Raw genomic sequence first — 27,155 nt, forward strand, 5'->3', positions numbered from 1 at the left:
TTAGTGAAATATTGCATGTGATAGTAAATCAAAAGAAGTGACTTGTAGATGTTTCTTTTGTTTTTGTAAGATCGTAGGACATAGTGTTGTAGATTTTTTATTTTTTTTTACCACTTGCCATCGGGATTGCACAAAGTAACTTTTACTGGCCCGAATCCAAAAAATACTGGCCTCGGGCACCGGGCCACCGTATTCTAGAAGGCCTGCGATAGTCAAAATATTAAAAATAAAATGTTCCCTGTGCAATTATCAGAAGGAAATATATTTAAGTATTTATACAGGGCATAAGATTTAAAAAAATTGGGTACCACTTTTCTGGTAAAATTGGTATGGCACCATACTCAACAATTTTTTTTAAAATTAACCTTTGACAAAATTAATTACTCTTAATAGCTGTATCATTACTATATGATTTTCATAACCCTAAGCCTAAAACTAACCCATTTTCTTTCTGGGGGCGGCCCCCATACCTCCAGATGACTGTGGTTCCATTCAATTCCATAGCGTCATACCCAAAAATTTCTTTCTCGCAGAAATACTAATGTTATAAGAAAACACCAACGGCAATAAATATTGTTTACACCAACTTATCACTGGAAAACACAAACACAACTACACTTTTAATAAATGTGTCTTTTCATCTTAAATGGGTTATCATCAAAAGCCTACACAACTTAAAATCTTGTCACTTTCACCTTTCATGAAGACAGGGAACATTTTGTTAGTATTGTGCCGCAATTCGCTATGCAACTTTCAGAGACTGCTACACAATTTCAAAACATTAAACAGTAGCTGCTAATCAAAATTTAGAGAAAAATATATATTTCCTGAAACACAGCTGTGATGATAATTTCACCAATAAAGGTGCATCTATGATATCTTAATTTGTAAATAACAGGGTTACCTAAAAAATTCTGATTCATAGCATAATGCGAAAAAAGGAACTCGTGCTTCATTGCAGGAATTATATAATCAAAGTTAATAACCAATGATCTATGCCGAAATCCCCACCAATTCTGCACCTTAGTATGAAATACAGTTTGTGTCTATGACACATCAATAAATCACACACAAAACGAAGACAAACAGTATAAACCGCTTAAACCTGGTGTTTGTCAGAGGGTACGTAGGGTAACAGTATGGACCCTAAAACATTCAAATAAATGGATATAATTTTTAGTCGGATGAAAGTAAGAGAACTCCTGTTTTGTCGTGTACAATCTCAAATCCATAGCCACTTAAGGGCACTTATGGTCCATTTAGTTTTTGGCAGAATGTCTGTAAACAGTAACATAAATGTTATGAAATTGAGGCCTCCATTTCATGTGTTTTGACAAATTTTAAACAGCATTTCTCTTACTACCATCTGTCTAAAAATTATACAACTATTTCCATTAATTTCCAAGTTAAAAAAGTTGAAAGTTTGATTTCTTTAACGACACCACTAGAACACATTGATTTATTAAATCATCAGCTATTGGATGTCAAACACTTGATAATTTTGACATATAGTCCTAGAATAGAAACCTTCTGCATTTTTCCATTGGTAGAACTTTTATATACTAGCGGAAAAAAGTAACAGTGTAACTTGAAACATCATATAAAATTAACACGGCTCAATATTTTAGCCTGATGTTTTGCACAGTTGACCAGTGAACGCACCGCCACACAATCGCGGGGTCAATTCCGTATTGGCACGTGCCGTTTCGCTTCTTGGACATGGGTCTGTTTTTCAAGCTTTTTCCGCCCAACATTTTACTGCTCCAGCTTTTGTCGACTTTGCTACTGTCGGGTCATTGTTTGGCAAACGGTGGAACAGAAAAGCAGGTTTTTTCGGTTGAAAGTGGTCGTAGAGCAATGCCCAAGCTAAATGTAAATGACCGCCTTCGCGCAATTGGTATGATCCAGGCTGAAATCTCCATTGCGCTGTTGCTACGCAATTTGGTGTCAACATAAACACTATTCAGGCTTTGTCGAGACGTTTTCAACAATTTGGTAATGTCAGAGACCGACCACGTGCAGGTCGTCCACGCGTGACGTCACGACAGCAGGACAATCATATCCGACTCGTGCACCTCAGGAATCACTTCCTGGATTGCGTGCCATCAGCCCCAGAACTGTACGGAATCGATTACGTGAACGGCGTATTTGTCCGCGACGTCCGGCTGTCCGTTCAGTTTTGCTAAGACGCCATCGTGTAGCGCGTCTGGCTTGGTGTAGAAGACACTTGCGCTTTAATCACCGAGACTGGGCGGGTATTCTGTTTACGGACGAGTCCAGGTTTCACTTAGACGGCAGCGACGGCCTTTCAAAGAGTCTATCGTCGTGTTGGAGAACGTTTTAGTGATGCCTGTATTGTGGAGCGACATGCTTTTGGCGGAGGCAGTGTCATGGTTTGGGGTGGTATCACGTCAACTGGACGAACACCTATTGTGGTCACCGATGGCAATTTGAACGCCGTAGGCTACCGTGACGACATTATCCAGGCTCACGTCATCCCATTTGTGCAAGGACAGCAACGCCACATCACGCTTCAGCAAGACAACGCTAGACCTCACGTCGCCCGGGTGGTAAGGGATTTCTAGCTCAGCAGAATACCGATGTGTTGCAGTGGCCTGCAGTCTCACCCGATCTTGCACCAATCGAGCACGTCTGGGATGAGATGCAACGTCGTGTACGTGCGCTGCCTAACCAGCCGGTGACGTTGGCAGCGCTGGGTCAGACGTTAGTCCAGATCTGGAACGGCATTCCCCAGGCATTCTTCAACAATTTGGTAGGCTCTATGAGGCGACGGTACCAGGCCTGCATCGACGCAAACCGTGGCCATACGCGCTATTAACTTTGTGAACTGGTTTTTTACCCCCCGTGTCTTTCATCCCCAATACCAATGAAATGACGGATGCTGTGACATTTTAAATGAATTGAAGTTTTGCAGATTTGCCTATTAACCATGCTATCTGATCGTTTCATCGTTTTATGTCTTGAAATTATGTTTTTATCAACATGATAACCATACACAGTTACTTTTTTCCGCTAGTATATACACATAAACCAGTCAGGGTGCACTTGCTGACCAACAGGGATCGACCGTAGACTGACAGCGCACTAGGCAAGCGCTATACCACTGATCTACATCCTGCTCACTGGAGAAATGGTTGTAAAAAGTCGGGTTTCTTTTTTAAACGACACCACTAAAGTAGCACATACCACAGCCGCTGATACATACCAGTTGTGTTGCACTGGCCGGGACGAGAAATAGCTAAAGGGCTGACAGACAGGCATTAATTAGTAAGATTTTACATTAAGTAATTCTACCCTCCATACCCTCTCGAAGAAAACGTACCCTCCGAAAGAAACCGTACCCTCCAGAAGAAATTGCACCCTCCGGAAGAAACCCATACCATCTGGAACAAATCGTAAAATGTCGAACTCACCCGGGTCATTGGCTCGTTCCTCCAGGATCTTGGCCTCTGCGCACTCGGACAGGGACTGCTGTAGAACCTGCACCAGGAACTTGGCCTGGGAAGGGGTCAACTTCTTCAACAGGGAGTATAACGCCACAGTCTGCTCACACTCACTCCAGGTCTTGAACCAGTTCGTAACCAAGGTTACCTGCTCGCGAAAGTTATTGTTAGCTTTCATGCTTGATTGGTTTTCTCAAAATTAGTGATTTTTCGTTTTTGGTGTAGGCCTAATTTGATAAATAGTGAAAGTATTTTTGATCAAGCAGAAAAATAACTTTACTAAAATGGATTCCGTACTTCATTGAAAGCAAACACACACACACACAACACACACTGCTGGGCCAAAGCACAGATATTACCTGAAAGAAAAACAAAATTAAAATCTATATTAAAAAATAAGGAAATAAAATGAAATCAGGAAAAATATAATTAATCCCTTTGCTAAACTGTCAGTCATTCTACTTTGATGATGTCACATTTCCTCATTTCATCTCTACAGGTAATTACAGTGTTGTTTCGTAAAGAAAAATAGGAAACAAAATCAATTAAATTAATTAAAGATTAAAGAGATGGTTCTGAAAACCATGGGAAAAGTTTATGATGAGTTCATTAGTAATAAACCCTGGGAGGCAACAGGTACCAAGATGTGATCTCTATTTACACGTACATTGTACCATCCTAATGTCTGTTAACACAACCATTATACATTATGCCACCAAAAAAAAAGAAATGTTTTATTAAACGACGCACTCAACACATTTTATTTACGGTTAAATATGGCATCAGACATATGGTCAAGGACCACACAGACATTGAGAGAGGAAACCCGCTGTTATCACTTCATGGACTACTTTTTTTTATTAGCAGCAAGGGATCTTTTATATGCAGAATAGCATATACCATGACCTTTGTTACACCAGTTGTGGAGCATTGGCTGGAACGAGAAATAGCCCAATGGGACCACCGACGGGGATCGATCCTAGACCGACTGCATATCAAGCGAACGCTTTAACACTGTATCACATCCCGACCCATTATGCCACTAAGTTTTATCAAAATAAGCGTCTTTTACATGCACTCTCCCCGACAGGACAGCATTTACTAATACATACCTGCCAACTCTAATGAAATGAAAGTCCTAATAACTGATTTATAGCCGAGCCCCAAACACACACACAAACAAAATTTTTGAAAAACTACATTGAAAATGGTGCATTCTGGAGCATTTTCTGAGACATTTTAGGTACATTCTTGAAGTGATTTGTATCAGCTTTCATCATAAGTACTTTATATAAAACATATTTACAGTGAGTGTGTAACACTATCAAACTAGATAAACATGTACAATGTGCATATAATCCTTGAGTGTCTTTTCAAACTACAAATTTCTAGGTTGGCGCTAAGGTGCAAAAGGTGAAATACACTATTTCTTAAAAAATAACTAAAATATATGTTTTCAAATAATTTAAAAATAGTAGCCAAATGGCGATTTTGGAGACCTATATAGCGCTAACAGAAATTTTAGTAACTTTTATACACTCAGCTAGTATGTAACTGATGTCACACTGCATTATAAGTTGCAGACTTGCACTTCTGTAGAAGTTCACAGCCTTGGATTCGTCAGCCATTTGTTTTTTGCCGGCTTGGATAATTGATCCGCGATGAAACTCGAGCAACGATTGGTCAAAATTTATTGTATGTATGACGTAAAGCACAATTGGACCAATGGATATGCGTGTAATTCACTAATAGGACCAGTGTAATGTAATGGGATCGGTGTAATACCAGCATACTACAAACGGGTCACACTTAAAAGGACCAATTTAAGGACACACTGAACGTTTGTTTTAATTTGTTTTTAAAAAAGTGGAATACTATCTTTATAATTCATAGGGCGGAATGGGAATAAACAAATCATAATTATTCCGCCCAAATCATAATAGTTGGCAAGTATGCTAATAGTGTTTTTGAAATGTTTGGGTATAGCGCTATGGAATTGAATGCAACCACAGTCAACAGCGGGTATGGGTTACTGGGTATAATTAATTTTGTCAAAAGGTTAACTGCGAAGAAATTTGAGTATGGTACCATACCCGTTTTACCCTCTTGCAGAAACCCTCAGGTGGGGAGGGGGGGAGGAAGACAAGAAAAAACTTTGAAAAACATGAACAATGGGTCGGTCCACTGAACAGGATCAAGCCTAAGAAACAAGAACTCTCAGGTGGTTAGATAGCCGTTAGCACCATAGACCAGGCAATAAACGCTGTGCCCAAAATAAGTATGAAACCAAAATAAGCAAGCCCAATTAAATACAAAAATGCTTATCTTAAAGTTAAACATTTCACCTTGAAACCACTGAAATTTTAGGCTTTAATAAAGATCAAAATAACTAAGCAACACATGTGTATGTCCCCTACCAGGCCCAACAACATTCAAGTTCATGGGTCATACCTCTGTGAAAAATAAGTAAATAACCATAAAAGTCAAAACTTGATCTGTAACAGTACATGAAAAAGATATATACTCTTTTTTTTTGCAATGCCTCAAGATATTGACCTGAAAGCATGAATCTCACTAATACGGCGACAAACCGCAAGAGAGACCAGGAAAAGTGTCTTCCAAGTCAAAAGTCGAAGAGTGGCAAATCGCAATGGCTCATAAGGCGGACCCTTGAGCGCATGAAGAACCAGAAAGACGTCCCATTTTGGCAAAATGGAAGGCCTCTCAACCGTGGACTGCAAAGATTTGAGCAAATCATGCAATATGAGATTCGTGGAAAAGTCTGTCCGACCACACTGCCTGAGAGTAGTGAAGATGGAAGAACGATGACTTTTGACTGTCTGAACTTTAAGCTTCCTTTCCTGGACCAAGGCCAGAAAGTATTCAGCTAAGTCACTGACAGTAGGTGATAAGGGATCAAAATCCCGTTCACCTGCCCAACGAACCCAAGCGCTCCAGTGGCATTGGTAAACTCGCTCAGTTGACCGGCGCTTCGAAGAGGAGACGAGTTCAGCAATTCGTTCCGAAAAGCCTCTGCCTCGCAGGGAAAACTCGACAACCTCCAAGCGTGAAGCCGGAAGACCTCCGGCCTCGGGTGCCACACCGGCTGCTGCAGCCACTGGCTGAGCAGATCCGGAAGGGGTGGCAAGCGCACCGGCTCCTGCACTAATAGTGACAGAAGCTGAGGAAACCATGGTTGGGCAACCCAGCGCCACTCGACACGGTTGCATTCCGACCTTGGCCAGAACCTTGCTGAGTAAGACTGGGGGCGGGAAGGCATACAGATCCAACCCCGTCCAGTCCATGCTCAACGCATCGTACTCCAGAGCCAGAGTATCGGGAACCGGTGACACAAACACCGGTAACTGGTGGTTCAGCCTGGTCGCGAACATATCCATTTGTGGACTCCCCCACAAATGCAGAATCCTGCCCGCAACCACCTTGTGCAACATCCACTCTGTTTGGACAGGTGAACGACGACTCAAGGCGTCCGCCAAGACGTTGACTGAAGAGGGAATGTGTTTTGCCGTCAACACAATCCCCCACTGATCGCACAATTCCTGGATCTCCAAGGCCCTGCGACTCAGTGACTCGGACTTGGTGCCACCCCAAGGATTGAGGTATGCGACGACTGCCGTGTTGTCGCACCTCAACAAAATTCGAAGATGTCGAATAATGCTCCGAAACTGGAGGCAAGCCCGGCGAACGGCTTCCATCTCCAGCAGATTGATATGGAGGCTCCTTTCGAAGGCACTCCACACACCTGACAGATGTTGATCCAGATGCGCACCATACCCCTCTAGGGAAGCATCGGTGAACAGGACCAACTCCGGAGCAAGAGGATGTAAGGGAATGACCTGGGACAAGCACTTGTCGACCAGACACTCTTGGATCGTCTGCACGAACCAAGGCCCCACCGGAATCAACGTATCCCAACAGCGGCCATCCCACACACGTGAGAGATGCCACTGGAGAGGTCTCTTGAATCGTCTGAACTGCACATTCAATGCAGCCATTGACTCGAGATGTCCCAACAACCCATGCAGCGTGCGCACCGAAATGCGCTGCTCCCGAGCAAGACGCTGAGCCAGCGCCGTGAATTTGTGGAGGCGTGCATCCGTCGGTCGAACGGATGCCTCCACAAGGTTGAAGACAACTCCGAGATACGTGAAAACCTGAGCTGGCACCAGCTCCGACTTCACCCAATTGGGAATAAATCCCAAGCGAAGTATCATGTCAATGACCAGACTCACGCCCGTCAGACATGCCTGCTGAGACAAAGCTGGAATCAACCAATCGTCTAGGTAGTTGTGCATGTGAATGCCCAACAAATGTACATGGCCTACCACAGCCGTGACTACACGAGTAAAGGCATGAGGACTCGTGGCCAATCCGAACGGCAGCACTCGAAACTCCAGGGATTTACCGGACGCATAAAACTTGCGTATAGGACGCACTAAAACTTAACTGGACCCGCAAAAATAGAGATACTGCATCCCGTGGGACGCATAAAATATCTGACATTTTCAGTAACCCTGTCCACTATCAAAGATCAATCATTCTGTGTAATACACTATTTCTTTTCTACCTATAAACTGCGTATTCAAATGGGGATTCCCCATATCAAAAACAAAAAGTTTTATTCTCTGGGAACACTGCGTCTTTATCCTTTGCTGCGCTTAATCGGGTAAAGTTGGTAATTTCCGGAAAGAGATCGCGGATTTGCGATCATTCGGAATTTCTCGTCAACAGGCCGAACACAATCGGAAATTCCCAGGCGAATAAAACAAATTGGTTAAATGTTCTGATTTGCATTAACAAACAAGTAGCATGATTCATAAACAATGCATGGTATTGTGAGTGTCATTTAGCTTGCAGGAAATGGTTCAAATAATTATACAGATCAAAGTGAAATGTTGATTTGAAAGAATAACCAATGAATACCGACATTGATTTCCCGAAAGGAAAAACAACACAGCTTGTTAAATTTACTTTAATGAAACATATAGTATACACGTGATTTGTTGTCTGCAGCTCTCTGTCGTTTGTGTGGTTTTGGGACCCTTTGTTTTCAGGTTGGGACCCCCAGAAAAGAAAGAGGTGAGTCCAAGGGACCCCCATTTCAGAAAAACAAGGTAAATCCCTGAAACTCGTAAGCTTTGCCATCGAATAGGAAGCGCAGGAACTTCCAAAAATGCAGATGAATCGGAACATGCAGGTAGGCGTCTTTCAGGTCGATTGACGCCGCCCACTCCCCAACCTGGAGTAAAGCCCGGACAGACTGCACCGTCTCCATTTTCATGGAAGGAACAACCACGAATGCTTTCAGCGGCTTTAGGTTGAGAATAGGTCTCCACTCGCCATTTTTCTTTTGGGCAAAGAACAAATGGGAGTAAAAACCCTGGGAGTCCAAATCCACCTGGTGGATGGCACCCTTGCAGAGAAACTCGGCAAGTATCGTTTCTACCAGAACCCGCCTGTCGGACGACGACATCAGAGGCATCTGGGGAGAAGAAGTGAGAGGGGGAGCCGAAGAAAAGGGGAATCCGATATCCCTCCTTGACGACCGACAGAACCCATGGGTCCAGGTCTGGCAAGAGACGCCATTGTGGCAGAAAATGATGTAACCTGCCGCCCACGGGAACGTCTGCTAACGGCACCTCCATTAACAGTTGCCGGTCATCGCAACACCCTCACCCCGGCGGCTTACCACTCTTAGGTGCCGTGCCCTTAGCGGTAGCCCGAAAACGTGCTGCCCTCAGACGAGCACGATTCTGTTTAACGGGGGGTGGCGCCGTCCCAGATTGCCAAATAGGAGCAGAAACCTTAGGATTCTGAACCCCTTCCGAGCGTTACCAGGCTGGGGCAGGGGAACGAACTTGACAGACTCCTTATCCATGACAAGGCTGAAGTCCGACCCAAACAGTAAGGTCTCTCTCACTGACCGGCTGCAAAACACGGGTAGCCCGTAGCCCAGACAAGTAATGATCGCGTTGCAACAAGAGATTGTCTGCCCACAAACGCCCAGACATCTGGGCAATGTGATGCAACGCCTTCAATCTCCAGTAAGGATTCATGTGCCTCCTGGGCAAGCGGAAAACCAAGCTCCGGCCGCGGAGCCTTCACCACCAGCGATCAATTTCCAAAAGAAACGCCCTGAATAGTGGGAACAGCCACCTCCGCTGGGAAAGCGTCAGCGCATACAAGTCGGACTTCATTACTTATGAACTGCAGAACCGTTGCATAATCGAAATCTTCTGCAGGCGGGACAGAGGCATCGACTCCCACCGCTCGGCAATCCGGATCGTCCAAAACCTCTTCCGACTCCAAACCGGAACCGGAAGGCAAATCTTCCTCGGAAGAGACCTCCCTCAAAACCGGCGGCACCGAAGACCGCGGCTGACCCTGAAGGAAAGGGACGGGAACAAACCTCCGTCCATGCGTCACCCCCGCATCGCCAAAGCGATCATGGGTGGAAACAGGCACCGACCAGCGGAACAGCCGACACGGATGGAGTCGAAGTCCCACCTGCGAAGAAGTTTTCAAACAAACTTTCTTGAAAACCTCCGGGCCGACCCTGAGAATCTACAGGAACCAAAGGCTCCTGCCACCTCTGCGAAGGGTACCGCCGTGAACATCTACCTCGGTCCGACGAGGTAAGCAAAGCAGCGCCTAAAAAAGCTGCCGTCTCCTGCACACCTGGCGTAGCCGATGGCGGAACCTCCGGAGCCGGCCCCTCCGGGTAAACATACACATAGGGAGGACTCAACGAGTCCTGCACCCAGTGTGCAACGTGTGCCCCCTGACAGCATCCCCACGGCTTCACCCTGCAACGGGTGGAACGTCGGATTTCGTAAAAAAAATACTAACTGACCGAGGCTGACACGGCGCTAGCCAACGCCGGCCCCGTCAACCGAACACCCCCGTCCGAAACAGATGGGAGGGACGGCCCCTCAAGCCACTCGACTCACCAAACTGGAGCCGCTCCAGTCGGCTTCCATCCCCAGGATGGGGAAAAAGGGGAACCGCGGCGGCAGAAGCCACCACAGCCTCCTTGCGCACAACCCGTGTTGACACCACCTCCACCGTCGGAGATATAGGTGCCTCCGTCGGAGCAGCCTCCCTGACAGGTAACCGATTCTCTGCTTCAGCCGAAACAAAGAACTTTAGTGAACCAGTGGCGCCGGCCGGCATCACTGAACCACTAGCAACGCCATCCGAATGGCGGTGTGAAGACGAGGCGTTCTTACGCCTACCACCCTTCCTCGCACGAACAGTGCCCCCGGATTTCACGGAAGCCGGCGGCACCTCCGATTGGAGGACAACCCCCGAGGTTGCCTCCTCGCTCTTCTCTCCCTTTCCTTTACGTACATCCCTCTTCCTGTCCACCTCCCGGACCTGGCAACGAAATTTCGTCCAAATGGACAAGGCCATGTCGTGCAAACCTCGCACTGTTGGTCAAATGAACAGGCCCTACAGGACCAACACAACAAGTGTGAGTCGAACCGGGGAAGCCGCTTGCCACAGCCGGCTTTGGCATACATGGTCAACCTTACGGTTGAGCCCGACGAGGCCGTGTCAGACATTACGAAAAATATTATTCCAAAAACAACGTATGTCTTGGTAAGGGCTAAGGAAAATAAATAAACAAAAAAACACTTCAATGAAACGTTTCACGTGAGACAATTAACAAAAGAGCTCATTAACAGAACATCCACAATGAAGGACAGCAGAATTGAGAACAATGGTCTGCCCACGCGCGGATATGGATATACATCTGGCAAGGGAAGACAATTCTGCAGTGGAGGAGATAACTCAGGTTGTATAGCATCGTTGTTGTGCTAGTACAGTAAGTTGAATAAGACTAATGGTAATTTGTTATTTTCCATGCGGTAATAGCAATTTCCAAGATTTTTCGTGCGGTAAGAAACCGGTAATTCCCCAATGAACCCATAATCTGCATACAAACCGGTAATTCCCCAATGAACCCATCATCTGCATACAAACCGTCGTTAAAACGGCAATTTCTGTAACATATAATATTCAAGTGTGGACATTTACTATACTAAATAACAGTCTATACAGTATATACTGTAATACATACTGGCACCTGTTCATCAACGATGCCAGTCTGGGTTAAGTCTGTTTCAACAACAATTTAAATGTTAGTAAATGTAAGATACGATTATTGAATGAAAATGTTGTTAAAAAAATAATCTTTGATACTGCAGTGAATCAGAATGTTTTATTTTGGAAGTATTTAAAAATAAAAATAACATTTAATTTAATATAGATACACAATAATGGGTTAAATATCGGTTAACGATTTAAGGTTACATTTCGGTTAATACTGTTATTATCGGAAACCGAAAGTGACTGAACTTTATGATGCACTACGCGCCATTGCGTTCAATGTATTTAAGTTATTGTCAGTTACCATTCAAGGTCATACAGAAAAATAACCTTTCAATCATATGTATTTTCTGCAAATGTCACTTTAACTTAGTTTAAGAAAATAATTGCTCAAAATTGCCATCGGTGGGCTGTTTCAGCCATGGCAATTCTTTAAAAAAAATTGCCGTGGGAAACATATTCTTAAGTTCGAGCCCTGTAGTATTTATCATTTTAGAATTGTGTAACCATTTAAAGCGGAAACTTGCATAGTGAATCACATAACTGAATAAAATGTATGTGGGCCGAGAAGCATTCCATACATAACAATACAGTTACTGTGATGTGTACATGCCGGGTGGAGCTGCATGCATACATATAATATATTCACCACTATAAATTACAACCCGGCACGTTCAACCAACATTACATTCAAGTATATTCAATTATTTGTTACATTATATCTTTAAAATTGTTTTTTATACACGTGAACCAAAATAGATCAAAAACACATTATCGGTATGCCAATTAAAACTATTGTAGTTTTCTTAATTTATGGCGATCATGCCCAAAATATTTATCGAAGTATCGTCTGCATGTGCATGTTTATTAAAGGGACACACCCTAGTTACGGTTAGTTGTTAACCATTACGGCGTTGTTTTTCGCTATTAAACCCATTTTTTCACAAATAAAATTGCACTTTACTTACCGTTTATTATTTAGAATATACATTTCCATTCACCTGAAGTGTTTTTTGGTAATCCTGGTGTTTGTAATACCACAAAATGCATTTTTCATATTTCTGAAAAACGGACGCACGTTTGAGAAAAAAACGTTGGGCAGACAAGGTCTAATCTATTTTTAGACAGAATATTTCCATTTCAATGTCACAGACATTGGTATACCACGTGACCGTTATCATTTTGGTTCAGTTTGTTTTTTCGTGCACGGTTCGCACAATCAACATCCAATTTGTTGTTGTTCATTTGTAAGATTTTTCTTCACAGTTCGTGAACATTTTCAGTAACAATAAAGTTCAGACAAGTAAGTATCTCAATACAAAAGGTTACAAACCCTTAAAACCAATAATTTTGCCAAGTCCTACGATATCTGGAGAGGGGATACAACCAGGACAGAACAGTTGGAACATGTCCAGGAGAGGTGAAAAGAACGCACCCCAAGTCTGTGAAATGTGTCGTGATGTAGGCATTGTTGTGCTTCGAGCGACATCTACCGGTGACATCAGAATACAAACTTTCAAAATTATTTCAAGCAATTGGGACATGGGGATTCCCATGGTATTTATCTATATAAAACCTGCTTTTTCACTCCATTTGATAAAAACATGATCTAAGTGTGTTACAGGTTTGTAGATTAACCAAATTATAATTTATTTTCGCTGGATGGAACTAGGGTGTGCTCCCAGAACATAGGCAGTGAACACGTTGGGGAGCCGTGGTCACTGCCTTACAAAGTACATATTTAAACAATAGTAATAGTATCTAAACAAAATATGCTATTTAAATATGTTAATGCTTTCTATATTTATAAGATGGAAAGGGAGAGAGATAGAGAGGGAGAGGGAGAGAGGGAGAGAGAAAGAGAAAGAAAGAGAGAGAGAGAGAGAGAGAGAGAGAGAGAGAGAGAGAGAGAGAGAGAGAGAGAGAGAGAGGGAGAGAGAGAGACTGGGGGGGGTAGGGAGGGTGCAACAGCAGTAGATAAGTGTAACAAAGTTGTGGGGATATTGAGAGAGCATTAGAGAATGACATTTTAATTAGTACTTTATTTCCAAAGTATTATTTTTAATTAAAACCTTCTTTCAAAGAGTGTTTATAGGGTGTCCATTGCTTATGAAATGCTTCATAGTTGCAATTTTTGTAATAAATATATTTTTCTATTTCAAAATTATTTGTAGAATATTTTTCGCAGCATTGACATGTAAATTTCTTTTTTGTATTTTCATACTGTAAATATAATATTTTATGTTGATATAGTCAGCCAATTTACAAAATTACCTTTTTCGTTGTTGATCATGCCTAACTTAACTATGTCTCTGCTTACAGTAATATTAATTCTAGTTTCATTTCTTATCCATTCTTCTATTGTTTCCCACAGAGAATGTATTAAACTACATTCAAATAATAGGTGTTGTATGGTTTCAGGTGATTTTTACCTATTAGTGAGTGACATCAGTAAAAATGTGAGGTCACACATCAATAGTTTTTCCATGCAAGCAAATAAGGGCGTTAAAATTTTAGATCAATACAATGTTACATTTAAAATATGACTATTACTACAATATGTATAGTGAGTATTACAGTGTTCGAGATCAACAGTATTCCGATATCCTGGGGATAGCAGATTTTAATGTTGGTTACCAGACTTCAAGAACCCAGTATCCCACCAGGATACCATCTAATTTTGTTTTGTAATTTTTACTTTTTGTTGAAACAATAAAATTGTCATTTAACATCAAAGTTAAGTAACAGTAGTTACAAGCTCATACCTAATGCTACACCATAACAACATTTCCTCACTAAAATACACTGAAAAGGCAAATTGCCATTATAAAATGTTTTCAACCAATACAGCCTTTTTCTACTTACTAAAATTAAAATTGGCATGCTTGATATTTGAATATTAGGTAACCATATCCATAAGTGGGATACTAAATTTTCAGGTGGGATACCAGATTTTAAAATCACTGAATTATTATATATTTGAATAAATATTTTAAAATTATTTAGATAAAAAGTACAATTAGAAATAACCAAAGCTATTTTTAAAAAAAAAAGAAAAAAAAAGAAGTTTGTCCCAACTTATCTTGCAAGCAATATTTTAAACACCAGTAGTATGCTGACTGCTAAATCAATAATTTTTCTAAATAAAAACATTTCCTTTTTTATTTATTTCTTCAAGATATAAATTCAATCAAGCAAGTTGCAGCTACATACTTTGTTCTCATGACGTTATGTGCTTCTGTACTTGAAAATAGTATATGACTCAATAGCATTACATGTTTTCATTCAGTGAGCAGGGGTAGGCCGATTGTAAGCATGTGTGTACTTCTGATTGCATCAAATATATAGATTTTTCTGTATTGTTGGTTCAACTAACAATTAAACAGTTTCTTCAACTAATAATTATAATAAAATTACAAAGCACTTTAAGTTTTAAAAAAATTTAATACAAATTACAATTATTAAGTACCTCGAATCACCAGGGTCCCATGCTACCAGGGCCGTAGCTAGGATTTTTTTTTTGGGGGGGGGGGGGGGGGGGGGCAACTGAGTAGTTAATAGTCTAAAACGGTTAAGGAATGATTTTTTTTTAAGTTACTATAATTTTTTCAGGATTTTGTTCTTGCCCCCCCACCACCCCTCCTCCCCCGCTAGCTACAACACTGCTGTAGACATTAAATTGCTTATTGTCGTTATATTATGCCAAGGGGTGTAAACATTGGGTATAATATCCCCCCGGTAACCCCACCTTTATTATTTTTGGTTAGGGTTAGGTTTAGGGGAGGGGGGACCGGGCGGATATTTTTCCAAACATTGTTGTGATAAAGGAAAATGTACACGTAACATATATAGCCTAATACTTTTTCCTTATTCATGAGGCAGTTTTTTTTTATGTCTAATAATGTAGGGCCTATAGTGTTTTGGTCTTATAAAATACACATAAACATGAAATCACCCATGAATGACTCAGAGTAGGCTATGTGAATGTGTAGGACTAGGCCTAGTATATTATCCAATTATTGTAAAAAAAAAAATCTTGCTTGTTATATATCCAATACTCTCGTCAATCTTAGTTAAAAGTATGGACTAGCTAGACATTAAACTTAATAGGCCTAACCAAGTTACAATTTACACATCAACAGGAACAATTTACACATCAACAATTTACAAATTTAGGCCGATTCTATTTTTAGTAACGGGATGTAGGGTTCCCTCACAACGAGTCGTTATTATGTTGACAATTATTATTTTAAACTTTGAACAAACAGAACGCAAGTTACAAAACTAAAATCATTTATTACCTTCCTTCAGACACAAATAATAGAAGGGGTGACTAAACAATAAATAAATAAGCATGCTATTAAATAATTTTAAGATGTTTGTCCCAAAAAAACATGAAACGTCCATTTCAGCACTGTAGTCAGACTAGGGGTCGCTGAAGGATAATATTTCCCAGCTTTGTGATAAAAACTAAATAAGAAGACATAAACACAAACAATCCTTAATAAGGTGGCACTGTTTGACGCTTAACAGAAACATAAAATACTCACGTGTCACTCATAGTTACTGCTAATTCATTATTCCTTTCGAAGGAGAAGCCCAGCTTGCTCTCTTTCCACATGTTGAACAGTTGAATGTTAATGAGTGACGTCACACCTGAATGGCGGGCACTTGCCGGTGTCATTGATTTCAAGTCACTAGTTGTAAAATGTCCATGTAAAAAATAAATATATATATATATAGTCAGACCTTTAGGTTTACTTTTTAGATATTTCGACAGACATTTCGGCATTTTATTATATTATCTTTTTTCTTTCTTTTTTTATTATTATTATTATTATTGTTATTGTTTTTAATCTTGCATACATTATTTTGAAAAAATATATATAATTACTCTCCCCCCTACCCCCCATTGAAATACATGTAGGCCTAGGTCTAATGTTTTGGGCTTTTTTGCTTTTTATTGGGGGGGGAGGGTGGATGGGGATGTCCTTGTTTTTTATTTTGTTTTTTCTTGTGTTCTTGTTATGTCTCCCTCCCCCCATAAAAATAACATTATTAAAACATTTATGATTTGGATTCTTTATGTCATAATTGTTTTAAAACTTTTTAACGACACCACTAGAGCACATTGATTTAATCATCGTCAGCTATTGTACATTTGGTACTTCTGACATAGTCTTAGATTTAGAGAAAATCCGCCACATTTTTTCATTAGCAGCAACCTGGAATTTTTTATATGCAGGATAGCACATATCACTGCCTATGATATACAATAAACCGGAATCCTATCAAAACCAACCAATTTTTATGGTGCCGAATTTGTTTTAATTCTAAAATGTGACCCTGTAAACACCGGATCCTGTCTAAATTGGACAAAAATTACAGGGACAGTGCAGACGGTACGGCTGATATGGCTATAGCCCTACCACTTTTCAAAGAGGTACACCATGGCCATACAATTTTTTTTTTTTTTTTTTTTGTGGAATATATTCCTTATATCTGTGAAAATGTCCTTCAAATTTGAATTTGAAAGGAGTGTCTGACAACCTCAAACCATACCGGTACCACTATTTTTTCATTGTGCCACCACTGGATTAGGTCCTGACATGATCCAGTAGCCATGCTTCACTGTACCAGTTATAGGACACTGGTTGGTACAAAAACACCTCAGGTTAGCACTCTACCAATTGAGCTAGTTCCAGTGCCCGGTACATCAAATAAGGTATGTACTGTCCTGGGAAAGTGCATATAAAAGTTCTCATGGTGTTTTATCTGTTGGAGTGTATGAGTGGCCCATATGGTGGTACATGCAAACGTTTGTGCAGGGATTTATGCAGGTGGGGGGGGGGGTAGACTGTGGCATTGGAAGCTTTTAGGGGGTCCAGTCATGCTCCCAACAAAAACAAAAAATAAAAAAAATAAAAAAATTCACTTTGAGGAGGTTTTCTCTCTTTCTCTATTAACAAACTGTTGAAATAACCACTCTAGATAACAAATACTTTAAACTGATCATGTATCATTTCATTAGGAATCCTTGTTTACACATATGTATCTATCTAGCAATCTTTGCATGCTTCCACCCACCCATCCATCCATCCATCCATCCATCCATCCATCCATCCATCCATCCATCCATCATAATATATCCACCCACCTATTCGTTCATCCATCCATCCATCCATCTATCCATACCCATCCATCCATACCCACCTATCCATACCCACCCATCCATCCACTCACCCATCCATCTATTGATCTACCCACCCACCTACCTACACACCCATCCACTCACCCATCCATCCATCAATCCGCTCATCCATCAACCCACCCACCATCCATCCATCCATCCATCCATCCATCCATCCATCCATCCATCCATCCATCCATCCATCCATCCATCCATCCATCCATCCATCCATCTATCCATTGGTTAGTGACCTATAAGAGGGCAGCAGCCTATCTTCTATTTTTCATACTGGTATTAATGTATAGTCCTCATTTTTAGGGGTGGGATGTAGCCCAGTGGCAAAGCGTTCACTTGATGCATGGTCGGTTTAGGATTGATCACCACAACTGGTCGAAGGCTATGGTATATGCTTTCCTGTTTGTGGGAAAATGCATATGAAAGATCCTTTGATGCTATTGAAAAAAATATAGTGGGTTTAGTCTGATGACTACGTATTAGAATTACCAAATTTTTTACATCCAATAGCCGACGTCCTCTAGTGGTGTTGTTTAAACAAAACAAACTTTAACATTCTAAACAGATTTTAGGAAAGTGCATATAAAAAGTCATTTCTGCTTTTTTGGTAGGAGTATCCTGTCGTGGTAGCAGGGTTTTTTGGTAGGAGTATCCTGTCGTGGTAGCAGTTTTTTTTTGTCTCTGTCTCCCAAGTGTAAAAGGGGGCGGAACATAGCCCAGTGGTAAAGCATTCGCTTGATGCGCGGTCGGTCTGGGGTTGATCCCCGTCAGTGGACCCATTGGGCTATTTCTTGTTCCAGCCAGTGCTCCACAAATGGTGTAACACAGGCCGTGGTATGTACTATTCTGTCTTTGGGATGGTGCATATAAAAGATCCTTGCTGCTAATCGAAAAGAGTAGCCCATGAAGTGGCAACAGCGGGTTTCCTCTTTCAATATATGTGTGGTTCTTAACCATATGTATGACACCATATAACCGTAAATAAAATGTGTTGAGTGCGTTGTTAAATAAAACATTTCCTTCCCAAGTGCAAAAATAATCATGTTAGACACAAAATAGCCATGTTCCAATGATCAAATGAAAAATGGTTGGGCTCTACTGAATCAATGATGAATCATACAATTTTATACAATTGATTGTTGTGGAAAATGTTTACTGTAATGGGACCTACAATTTAGATGATGAAATTGGTATATTATGGGGTTTAAGTTTGTTTTAATGTGTAAGTAAAAAAAAAACCTCTGATACATAACAGGGGCAGCACAGCCAGTACGGCATGGCCGTTGTGTATGTGTGTGGGTTATATTTGTTATATCTGTGAAAATGTCCTTACACATAATTTGAAAGGAGAGTCTGGCAACCACGAGCCGTACCACTATTTTTTACACTGTACCATCCTTGCATAATGTGTATTAAAGGTAAAATTAGCAATTACTAGGATCTGTCTCTTTAAAGATATCTGCATAATCCTAATAATTCAAATATTTCTTAAGTTCAATTAATCCTAATTGACTGTGTAATAGAAAGTTGATCGGTTAGTGCAAACCAATTTTAACTTGATGATCAATGATAAATTTTCATCTGATTCCGAACTATAAAGTATAATAGCATCGTTAAACAAATATTCTTTTCCTTTTTATACTTTAGATTTAAGTTGTGTTAAGCTATGTTAACTTTAAATTAGCGTGGCCCAATGCTAAAGCACTTGCTTGATGCGCTGTCGGTCTGCGATCAATCGCCATAGGTGAGCCCATTGGGCTACTTCTCATCCCAGGCAGTGCACCATGTCTAGTATATCAAAGTACTGGTGTACTAGTACAATGTACTTGTATGTAAAGCTATGTTCACACACATGAATATGAATCCAGTGGTGTAGCGTGGGTGGGGCCATCAGGGAGGTTTCCCTGGGCACAAAATTCTGGACTGGTGGAAGGGACTCAGGGAGTGCCAATGGTCCACTGGTTAGGGGGTCAATACTTGCCTTGCCCAGGGCACTGGCAACCCACGCTATGCCACTGTATGAATCAAACCATGTGGTAAAATCACATAGAAATCAGACAGTGTTTACGTACGTATGATCATAAATACAATACACGATACAGGTTGTTCCAAACATAATAACTTGCTCAGATGCAGTGTTCCACAACTGGTGTAGCAATGGCTGTGATATGTATCATTCTGTCTGCGGGATGCTGCATATAAAAATCCTTTTTTGCTAATCAGAAAGTAGAGTTTGTTTTGTTTAACGACATCACTATAGTACATTGATTCATTTATCGCAATACTAAAACTTTGGCGATACCAATCTCTACTGATGTGCAATATCTTATATTTTGGGTATTTACTGCTTTCAAGGGCACATCATGCAAGAATCCTCCTTCCACTCCCGGCAATTTGAATTTTGAAATATTTAAATCTAATATGAAATCATACATTTTATATATGTAAAACCTTTGTTCATAATTTGACAGTCACATGATTTTCAAATCTAACAGTAATTCTTTAATTCTTAATATTGGGAAGAGTAGCTATGTGTGGCTAAGAGCGTTTAAGCTGTTTTTACCAAATCACTAAATGTGATTTAAAGTTAAATTTGTCGAAGTTATGTCATAATACTAATATGCCAACAAGAGTACCAATGAGGTACATGATATGCCCATCAGGAGTTTGATGGAAAACCACAGATATTAATGAATATGTTGCGGGTATGATTCAATTCTAATTATGTGAAATTTTTGCAATGAGATGGATGAACAGTTTGTTTTGGACCAACTACTGATGATACTGTATCCATTGGAGAAGGTGCCGTCTGATTAATGAAGTTATTGTTCTATATTAGAAAGGGAAATTTTTTTTAGCATGGGTACTCTGGTGACACATTTATATTGGCAGAGAAACAGTTTATGTATGTAATGTTAACAATACAGAATCACCACAAAATTAGCATATGTATTGTCAGTGCTAAATTGCATACTGGAAGAGTAATTATATTTTATGGACAGGACAAGTGAGTAACAAATTCTGGACAAATTGTGATTTCATTCGTATTAGTATTAGCAATGAAGTTGAAGAAATATAATTGAAAATTTGAAATACTAAAGCTAAACAAGATTAATTATTTGATTTATTTGTATCACAGTGACCTAGTAATTGTATGCGACAGACCACTATCCAAAGTTGTTCCTACATGTGAGGTTTGATGCATGGTCCTGTATGCAAGATATGGTCTGGACAAGGAAAGGTTATCCATAATACGCCCCATCACAGACAGGCATATAAAAAGCTAATTTGAAAACCATGTGTCATTTGTATGTATATAGCCATTTAAAAAAATAATTCTGTTTAGCTAAACGTTACTTGAATTTGGCTAGATTTTCTGCCAAATTGCTATTAATTTTTGGTGTCCTAAAACCTAAACAAAATGTGCCTAAACAAATTAGGAAGGGTAGGTTTGTTTTTAAATTAAAAAAAAAATTGTTTTTGTATTTGACCATGGGTCTAGATAAAATATTATGTATATACTCTTTTGAACTCAGCAAAATTTAGCTCATTTCATAGAGCATTCACCTGAGGTGCTTGGGTCAAAAGATCACATCCCCTCAATTGACCTCTTTTTCTCTGAGTTGTGGATTTTCTAGTCATAACCAGTGTCACACGACTGGTATATCAAAGGCCATGGTATGAGCTATCCTGTCTGAGAAAGTACATATGACAGATCTCATGCTGCTAATAAAAACTGCTAATGAAAAAATGCAGCAGATTTCCTCTGAAATACTCTTCCTTTCCTTTGTGGGGTGGGTGGGATGTAGCCCAGTGGTACAGGGTTCACCATATTGGACTATTTCTCATTCCAGCCAGAGCTCCATAACTACTACTGAAAAGTATTTTAAATATACACTCATGTAATATGGTCGCGATGTATATTGTATGTATATACATGTAGAAGAGGGCCTCGTAAGTTGTCAAAGTTATGTGTGCCCATTTCTTTTGTTCTTTGTACAATAAAATGTTTTCAATCAAACTGGTGTAACACAGGCTGTGGTATGTACTATCCTGTCTATATGTCCATCACCACATAACTGTAATTAAAATGTGTCAAGTGCATTGTTAAATAAAACTTTTCTACATCCACATTATTCTTACCCCACCCAACTTAAAATGATTTAAACATTTTATAATGTTGCAAAATACATATACATGTAAGAGTATATGCAATAAAAAAGACAAAAAGAAGTAAACCGTATTTTCACTGCCTATGCCATCATTATTTACATGCATGTGCATCTCAGATGCATTATACCCCAGGCCATGCATCTCAACTTTATATTCTTTCCACCAATATAAACAATATATCCTGCCCCCACCCCTTTAAAAAAAACACCTAGATACAGCTTTAGAGTTGAATCTGAATCCTACTCATACTATTGGGATTCAACTGAGTTATATCCCTTTATCTGTGTGTCTATATGTTTGTGTGTGTATATATGTGTGCCTGTGTGTGTATGCATGTGTGTATGTGTGCCTGTGTGTGTATGCGTGTGTGTATGTGCCTGTGTGTGTATGCGTGTGTATGTATGTGTATGTATATGTGCCTGTGTGTGTGTGTGTGTGTATGCATGTGTATATGTGCTTGTGTGTATGCATGTGTAGTATTATGTTTATTACATACCTATTCAACCTTACTATAGTGATAAAGATATTTTGAAACCGAGTGATACATTTATTTTGTATCGAACCTAATTTTGTGCGATCTGGACCTGAACTCTTAAATGGTGAATTCCCTTTTTATTTTTACTGTAGTTAGCACCTTTTATTACTGATGTCATATATGATTTACACAGTATGTCACATCGTATTTGAAACATTACACAAGGCTGCTGCAGAGTATGATTCTTAATGTTAAGTAAATAGAGAATAATACATGAGTGGCCGTTAGATACCATTTGTCTCACAAGTTGTTTAAAATGTATCTAATGAGCAAAAGCGAGTTTGATACATGTTTAAACAACGAGATAAACGGTATCTAACGGGCACGAATGTATTATTCTATTTCTTACATATCCGCAAAAACCAGGTTTTAAGCAAATTTTAACATCTTTTTCGACTAAAAGTTATTCACAGCATTGGTCATCACCTAGGAGCAGCCAGTTGTGTAATCATAAATAACACATGGTGTTCTCACCAACTGGTGTGTAAGAAATCCATGAAAGGAGTATTAATCATAGATTTAAGAAAGAGACGTTAAATTAAAAACCATTTTTGTAAAACATAAAAGAAGGTATGTAATAAATACAGAACTTCACATACGTTGTTTTCGCTTCCTATTTATTGCACTTGTTTATTTTGCACAAGATCATACCACTCGACGCTATGCAGTCTCGAGGTATATATTCTTGTGCTAAATAAACGTGTGCAATAAACAGGAAGCGAAAACAATGTAGGTGAAGTTCTGTATATATGGGGCGGGAGCCTAGTGGTAAAGCGTTCGCTTGATGCGCAATCGGTCTGGGATCGATCCCCGTCGGTGGACCGATTGGGCTATTTCTCGTTCCAGCCACTGCTCCACAACTGGTGTAACAAAGGCCGTGGTATGGACTATCTTGTCTGTGGGATGGTGCATATAAAAGATCCCTTGCTGCTAATCGAAAAGTGTAGCTCATGAAGTGGCAACAACGGGTTTCCTCTCTCAATACCTGTGTGGTCCTTAACCATATGTATGACGCCATATAACCGTAAATAAAATGTGTTGAGTGCGTCGTTAAACAAAACAGTTCCCTTCCTTACTTCTGTATATATATATATATATATATATATATATATATATATATATATATATATATATATATATATATATATAATATGTATATGTGTGTGTGTGGCAGCAAGAGAGGTAGAGAAACAGAGAGATTTGGATTGGAGGTAGAAAAGAGGGTTAAACTCAATTGAAATATTAGCAAGGTTATGAAAATATTCATATTTATGGATAAAAAAAAAAAAAACCCCAGACATATATACATTTCTGTTTTATTTGCTAATTTCTCCAATGGTATAATTTTGTATACATATGAAGGGTCAATGGGAACAATCTGTGATGTTAAATTTCTTAAGGCTAAGGACAAAACATTTCACCGACTTTATAACTTTATTTCCCTTGAGGCCTATTTTTTGATGGGCTATACCATTGGACTAGGTCATTTTATCTTCTTCATTCAGTATTTAGAGAAAGTAAACTACTGGTGCTGAATAGGACACTAACCACAGAATGTAATTATGAAAATAACCAAAATGTGACATCACAGGTTATTCCCCTTGATCCTTCATATACAGGTATATATATTTAATTATTTATTTATTTATAAATGCATACATATATACAGTAAAATTAATCTAGAATAAATACATAGTTAACAAATTACCTATAAAATTGTGTTTACAAGCTACAATATTTCTAATAATAAGTGCCCAAGTGCTTATTCCTTTCAAAACGTCTGGTACTTTATTTTTTTTAATTTTGATGCAAATTTTAGAAAGAAAAAAAAAAATAATAATAATTTACAAAACAGTAAACAAAAAACAACTTAAAATGAAAGTCACTGTTGAGTTTGTCCATAGTCACAGACCTATTGTCATTTCATTTCTCAATGCCAAGGAGTAATCAGTTATCGGCTAATTTACCCAGCATTAAATATTAGAGACCTGGCACTTATTGGAGGCCCAGTGTTTATTTCATTCAAAAGGATTACAAAGTTCTTATCAGATCATCAAGGCCTGGCACTTACTAAAAGATAACATGATAATGATAAATCATGAAATAAAATCATTAATCTTGACTAAAAATTTCACCTAAAATACTGTCAAATAAAAATATATAATAGGCCTACATGTATTTTGAAAATCACTTGCAGAACGACAGCTACATTTATATTCTGATTAATTATAAAACACAAAAATCATAATGCAGTGGTGTCTGTTCAAACCAGCATCTATGTAGATTTGTGTGTGAACCTGCACATTCTCAGTCTTGTCCAATGACATGTTAAACTCTGGCTCCTCCAGATGTAAGTTGAAGAACAAAATTAATATACAAAGGAGTCATTTTAATCACTGGCGTAGGAAACGGGGGGGGGGGGGGGGGGGCACTTTCAGATATTTTGCATTATATTTGCTTTATAATAGTGTAAAAGTGTGTAAATATAAAAGTGCTCCCCCCCCCCCCCACACACACACACTTTATGGCACCTTCCTATGCTTGTGTTAATAGTACAATGTACTTCATATTTATTTTCTTAAAAGTAATTATTTATTAACTGTTCTGCAAGAACATAATTTTCAACATTTTTACGAGCATACAAACTGTACACTTTTGACCCCGCCCCTCCCCCCTAAAACGGTACATCCCCAAATGAAAAATGTTGATCAACATTTTTCATTTTCAAAAAAAAGTGTATGCTGGCCCTGTAACCCCCTCCCCCACCCCCCTCGCATACGGTTTGTACGCTCGTGAAAATGTTGAAAATTATGGACGGCCCCTAAGTAAAATGTAGAACTGGTACATTTTTTGCAAGGTGATTTTATCTCACAATAACTTGTGTAAAATCTGTCTAACCCAGCACTCTGTGTAAACCGGCATATTTCTTTAGTCCCACCTCAATCTGGTTTAAACAGAGTCCACTGTATATATATCACATACAAGCACAACCATGTTTGGTTAAAACAAATGTATAATTTCATTCATAACAAAATAATTTCAGATAATTTTTATCTACAATTATAATATTTTGGAATGCAGTCCCATAATACATAACAATTAATATGAAATAACATGTAGAATATAACTTCTTACATTCATGTAATTTGATTCACAATTTTGAAAAGTGGTAACAAATCACTTATACTAAGTCCATATTGGGTTTTTTAAAGGACACTAGGGGCATCATATGAAATGTTTACATTTAGTTGTCTTTGTTTCAAACGGACTTTCCAATCATCCCTTGGTGATGTGCCTGGATATCTTAGCATATTGTTTAATCAGCAACGATAAATAATATCAAAACAATAAAAGACTATCAGAGTTTCTGCAGGAGGATAAAGCAGGTATGGCGCCATACCCAAATGTTTTGCAGATTTTATTTTTTTAAGTTAACCTTTTGACAAAATTAATAACTCTTATCATTACTGTATGATTTTCTTAACCCTAATCCTAACATAACCCATTTTCTTTCTGGGGGAGGCTACACATACCCACTGCTGACTATGGTTTCATTCAATTCCATAGTGCCATACCCCAAAATTTCTTTCTGGCAGAAACATTGACTATATAATAACGTGGATTCAAAACTCTATTCTAGTACAGGAAACAAGTTCCTAAACATTTCAAAGAGACAAGAATGTGTTCATGAACATATTTCCATTGTCAAACCCCACAGTAGGAGTCTACCTCACCTGGTGTTTTAGTCTTTAGTGAACAGTATCGAATACTGGGCAAGAGTCACTAGAGAGCTGAGCTAGTCCGTGGGATACAGTGGCACTAGGTAAAACCATTTACACACCCACCAAATATTGATTTTACAGAATGCATATATGCCATATGGTGCATTTAGTAATTTTTTGACATTTTCATTTCACATTTTAGGTTTTTTAAAAACGTTTTGTTGTAGTTGTTATGCTTTTTTTTTTGCTTTTTTTTTAAAAACCGACATACAATGGAGTGTATCTGAATAAATGGCAGTTATGCCCATGAATATAAATTGTTTTTAAAGCACACTAAGAAAAGACAAACTACATTTATGTAAGTACACTGTGTTTCCTCACCTGTACGTTCAAATATATCACCGGTTATACACAACATACATTGTATAGACTATAATATTCACATTACAATACATGGGGGTGTATGGGTGGTACTGAGATCTGATTTCGCACCAAGACAATCATGTGACTAGATTAATATGAGTGAGACTCAAATTCATAGGTGTCAGAAGTGGGAAGGAGATAGGTATAGGGAGGACTGGCCCCCATCTCTGAAGAATATCCATTGCCACCCCTCGCCCATCCTCCCCCCCATTGGAATTAATATAACTGGTCCTTCCAAAGCCTACTGAAGATTGAACTATAACTGTAAACGAGTATTTTTAACTAAAAATATTCATCTGCTTCAATAAGTAAGGGCTTGGTCATGTGAAGCAGGTGCAAATCCAGGGGGGTGGGGCACTGAGGGGTATGTGCCCCTATTTTTTCTCTTACATCAAACACAAAAAAACCCAAACAATCAAGCACCTCTTACCATTCCCAGCTCCCCCCTTTTACAACACCTGCATCTGTACCCATAAGGGAGGTAGAAGGCACTATAATTA

The 27,155-nt window shown here is 39.4% G+C and overlaps 1 protein-coding gene across 2 annotated transcripts in view; it reads right to left on the reverse strand.

Moving 5' to 3' along the window:
• The window catches only part of LOC121371477 (protein Smaug homolog 1-like), a 76,953-nt gene extending 60,711 nt beyond the window's left edge, over positions 1–16,242 (reverse strand). For both annotated transcript variants that reach the window (XM_041497397.1, XM_041497396.1), the window contains exons 1-2: positions 16,148–16,242; positions 3,435–3,823 (exon numbers count right to left, since the gene is read on the reverse strand). In XM_041497397.1, coding sequence (XP_041353331.1) covers positions 3,435–3,642 — 208 coding nt within the window. In that variant the 5' untranslated portion in view covers positions 3,643–3,823; positions 16,148–16,242. The remainder of the gene's footprint in view (positions 1–3,434; positions 3,824–16,147) is intronic.
• Between the last annotated feature and the right edge of the window lie 10,913 nt (positions 16,243–27,155).

The sequence above is a fragment of the Gigantopelta aegis genome, chromosome 4 (assembly GCF_016097555.1).
Source record: "Gigantopelta aegis isolate Gae_Host chromosome 4, Gae_host_genome, whole genome shotgun sequence".
NCBI classification, from domain to species: domain Eukaryota; kingdom Metazoa; phylum Mollusca; class Gastropoda; order Neomphalida; family Peltospiridae; genus Gigantopelta; species Gigantopelta aegis.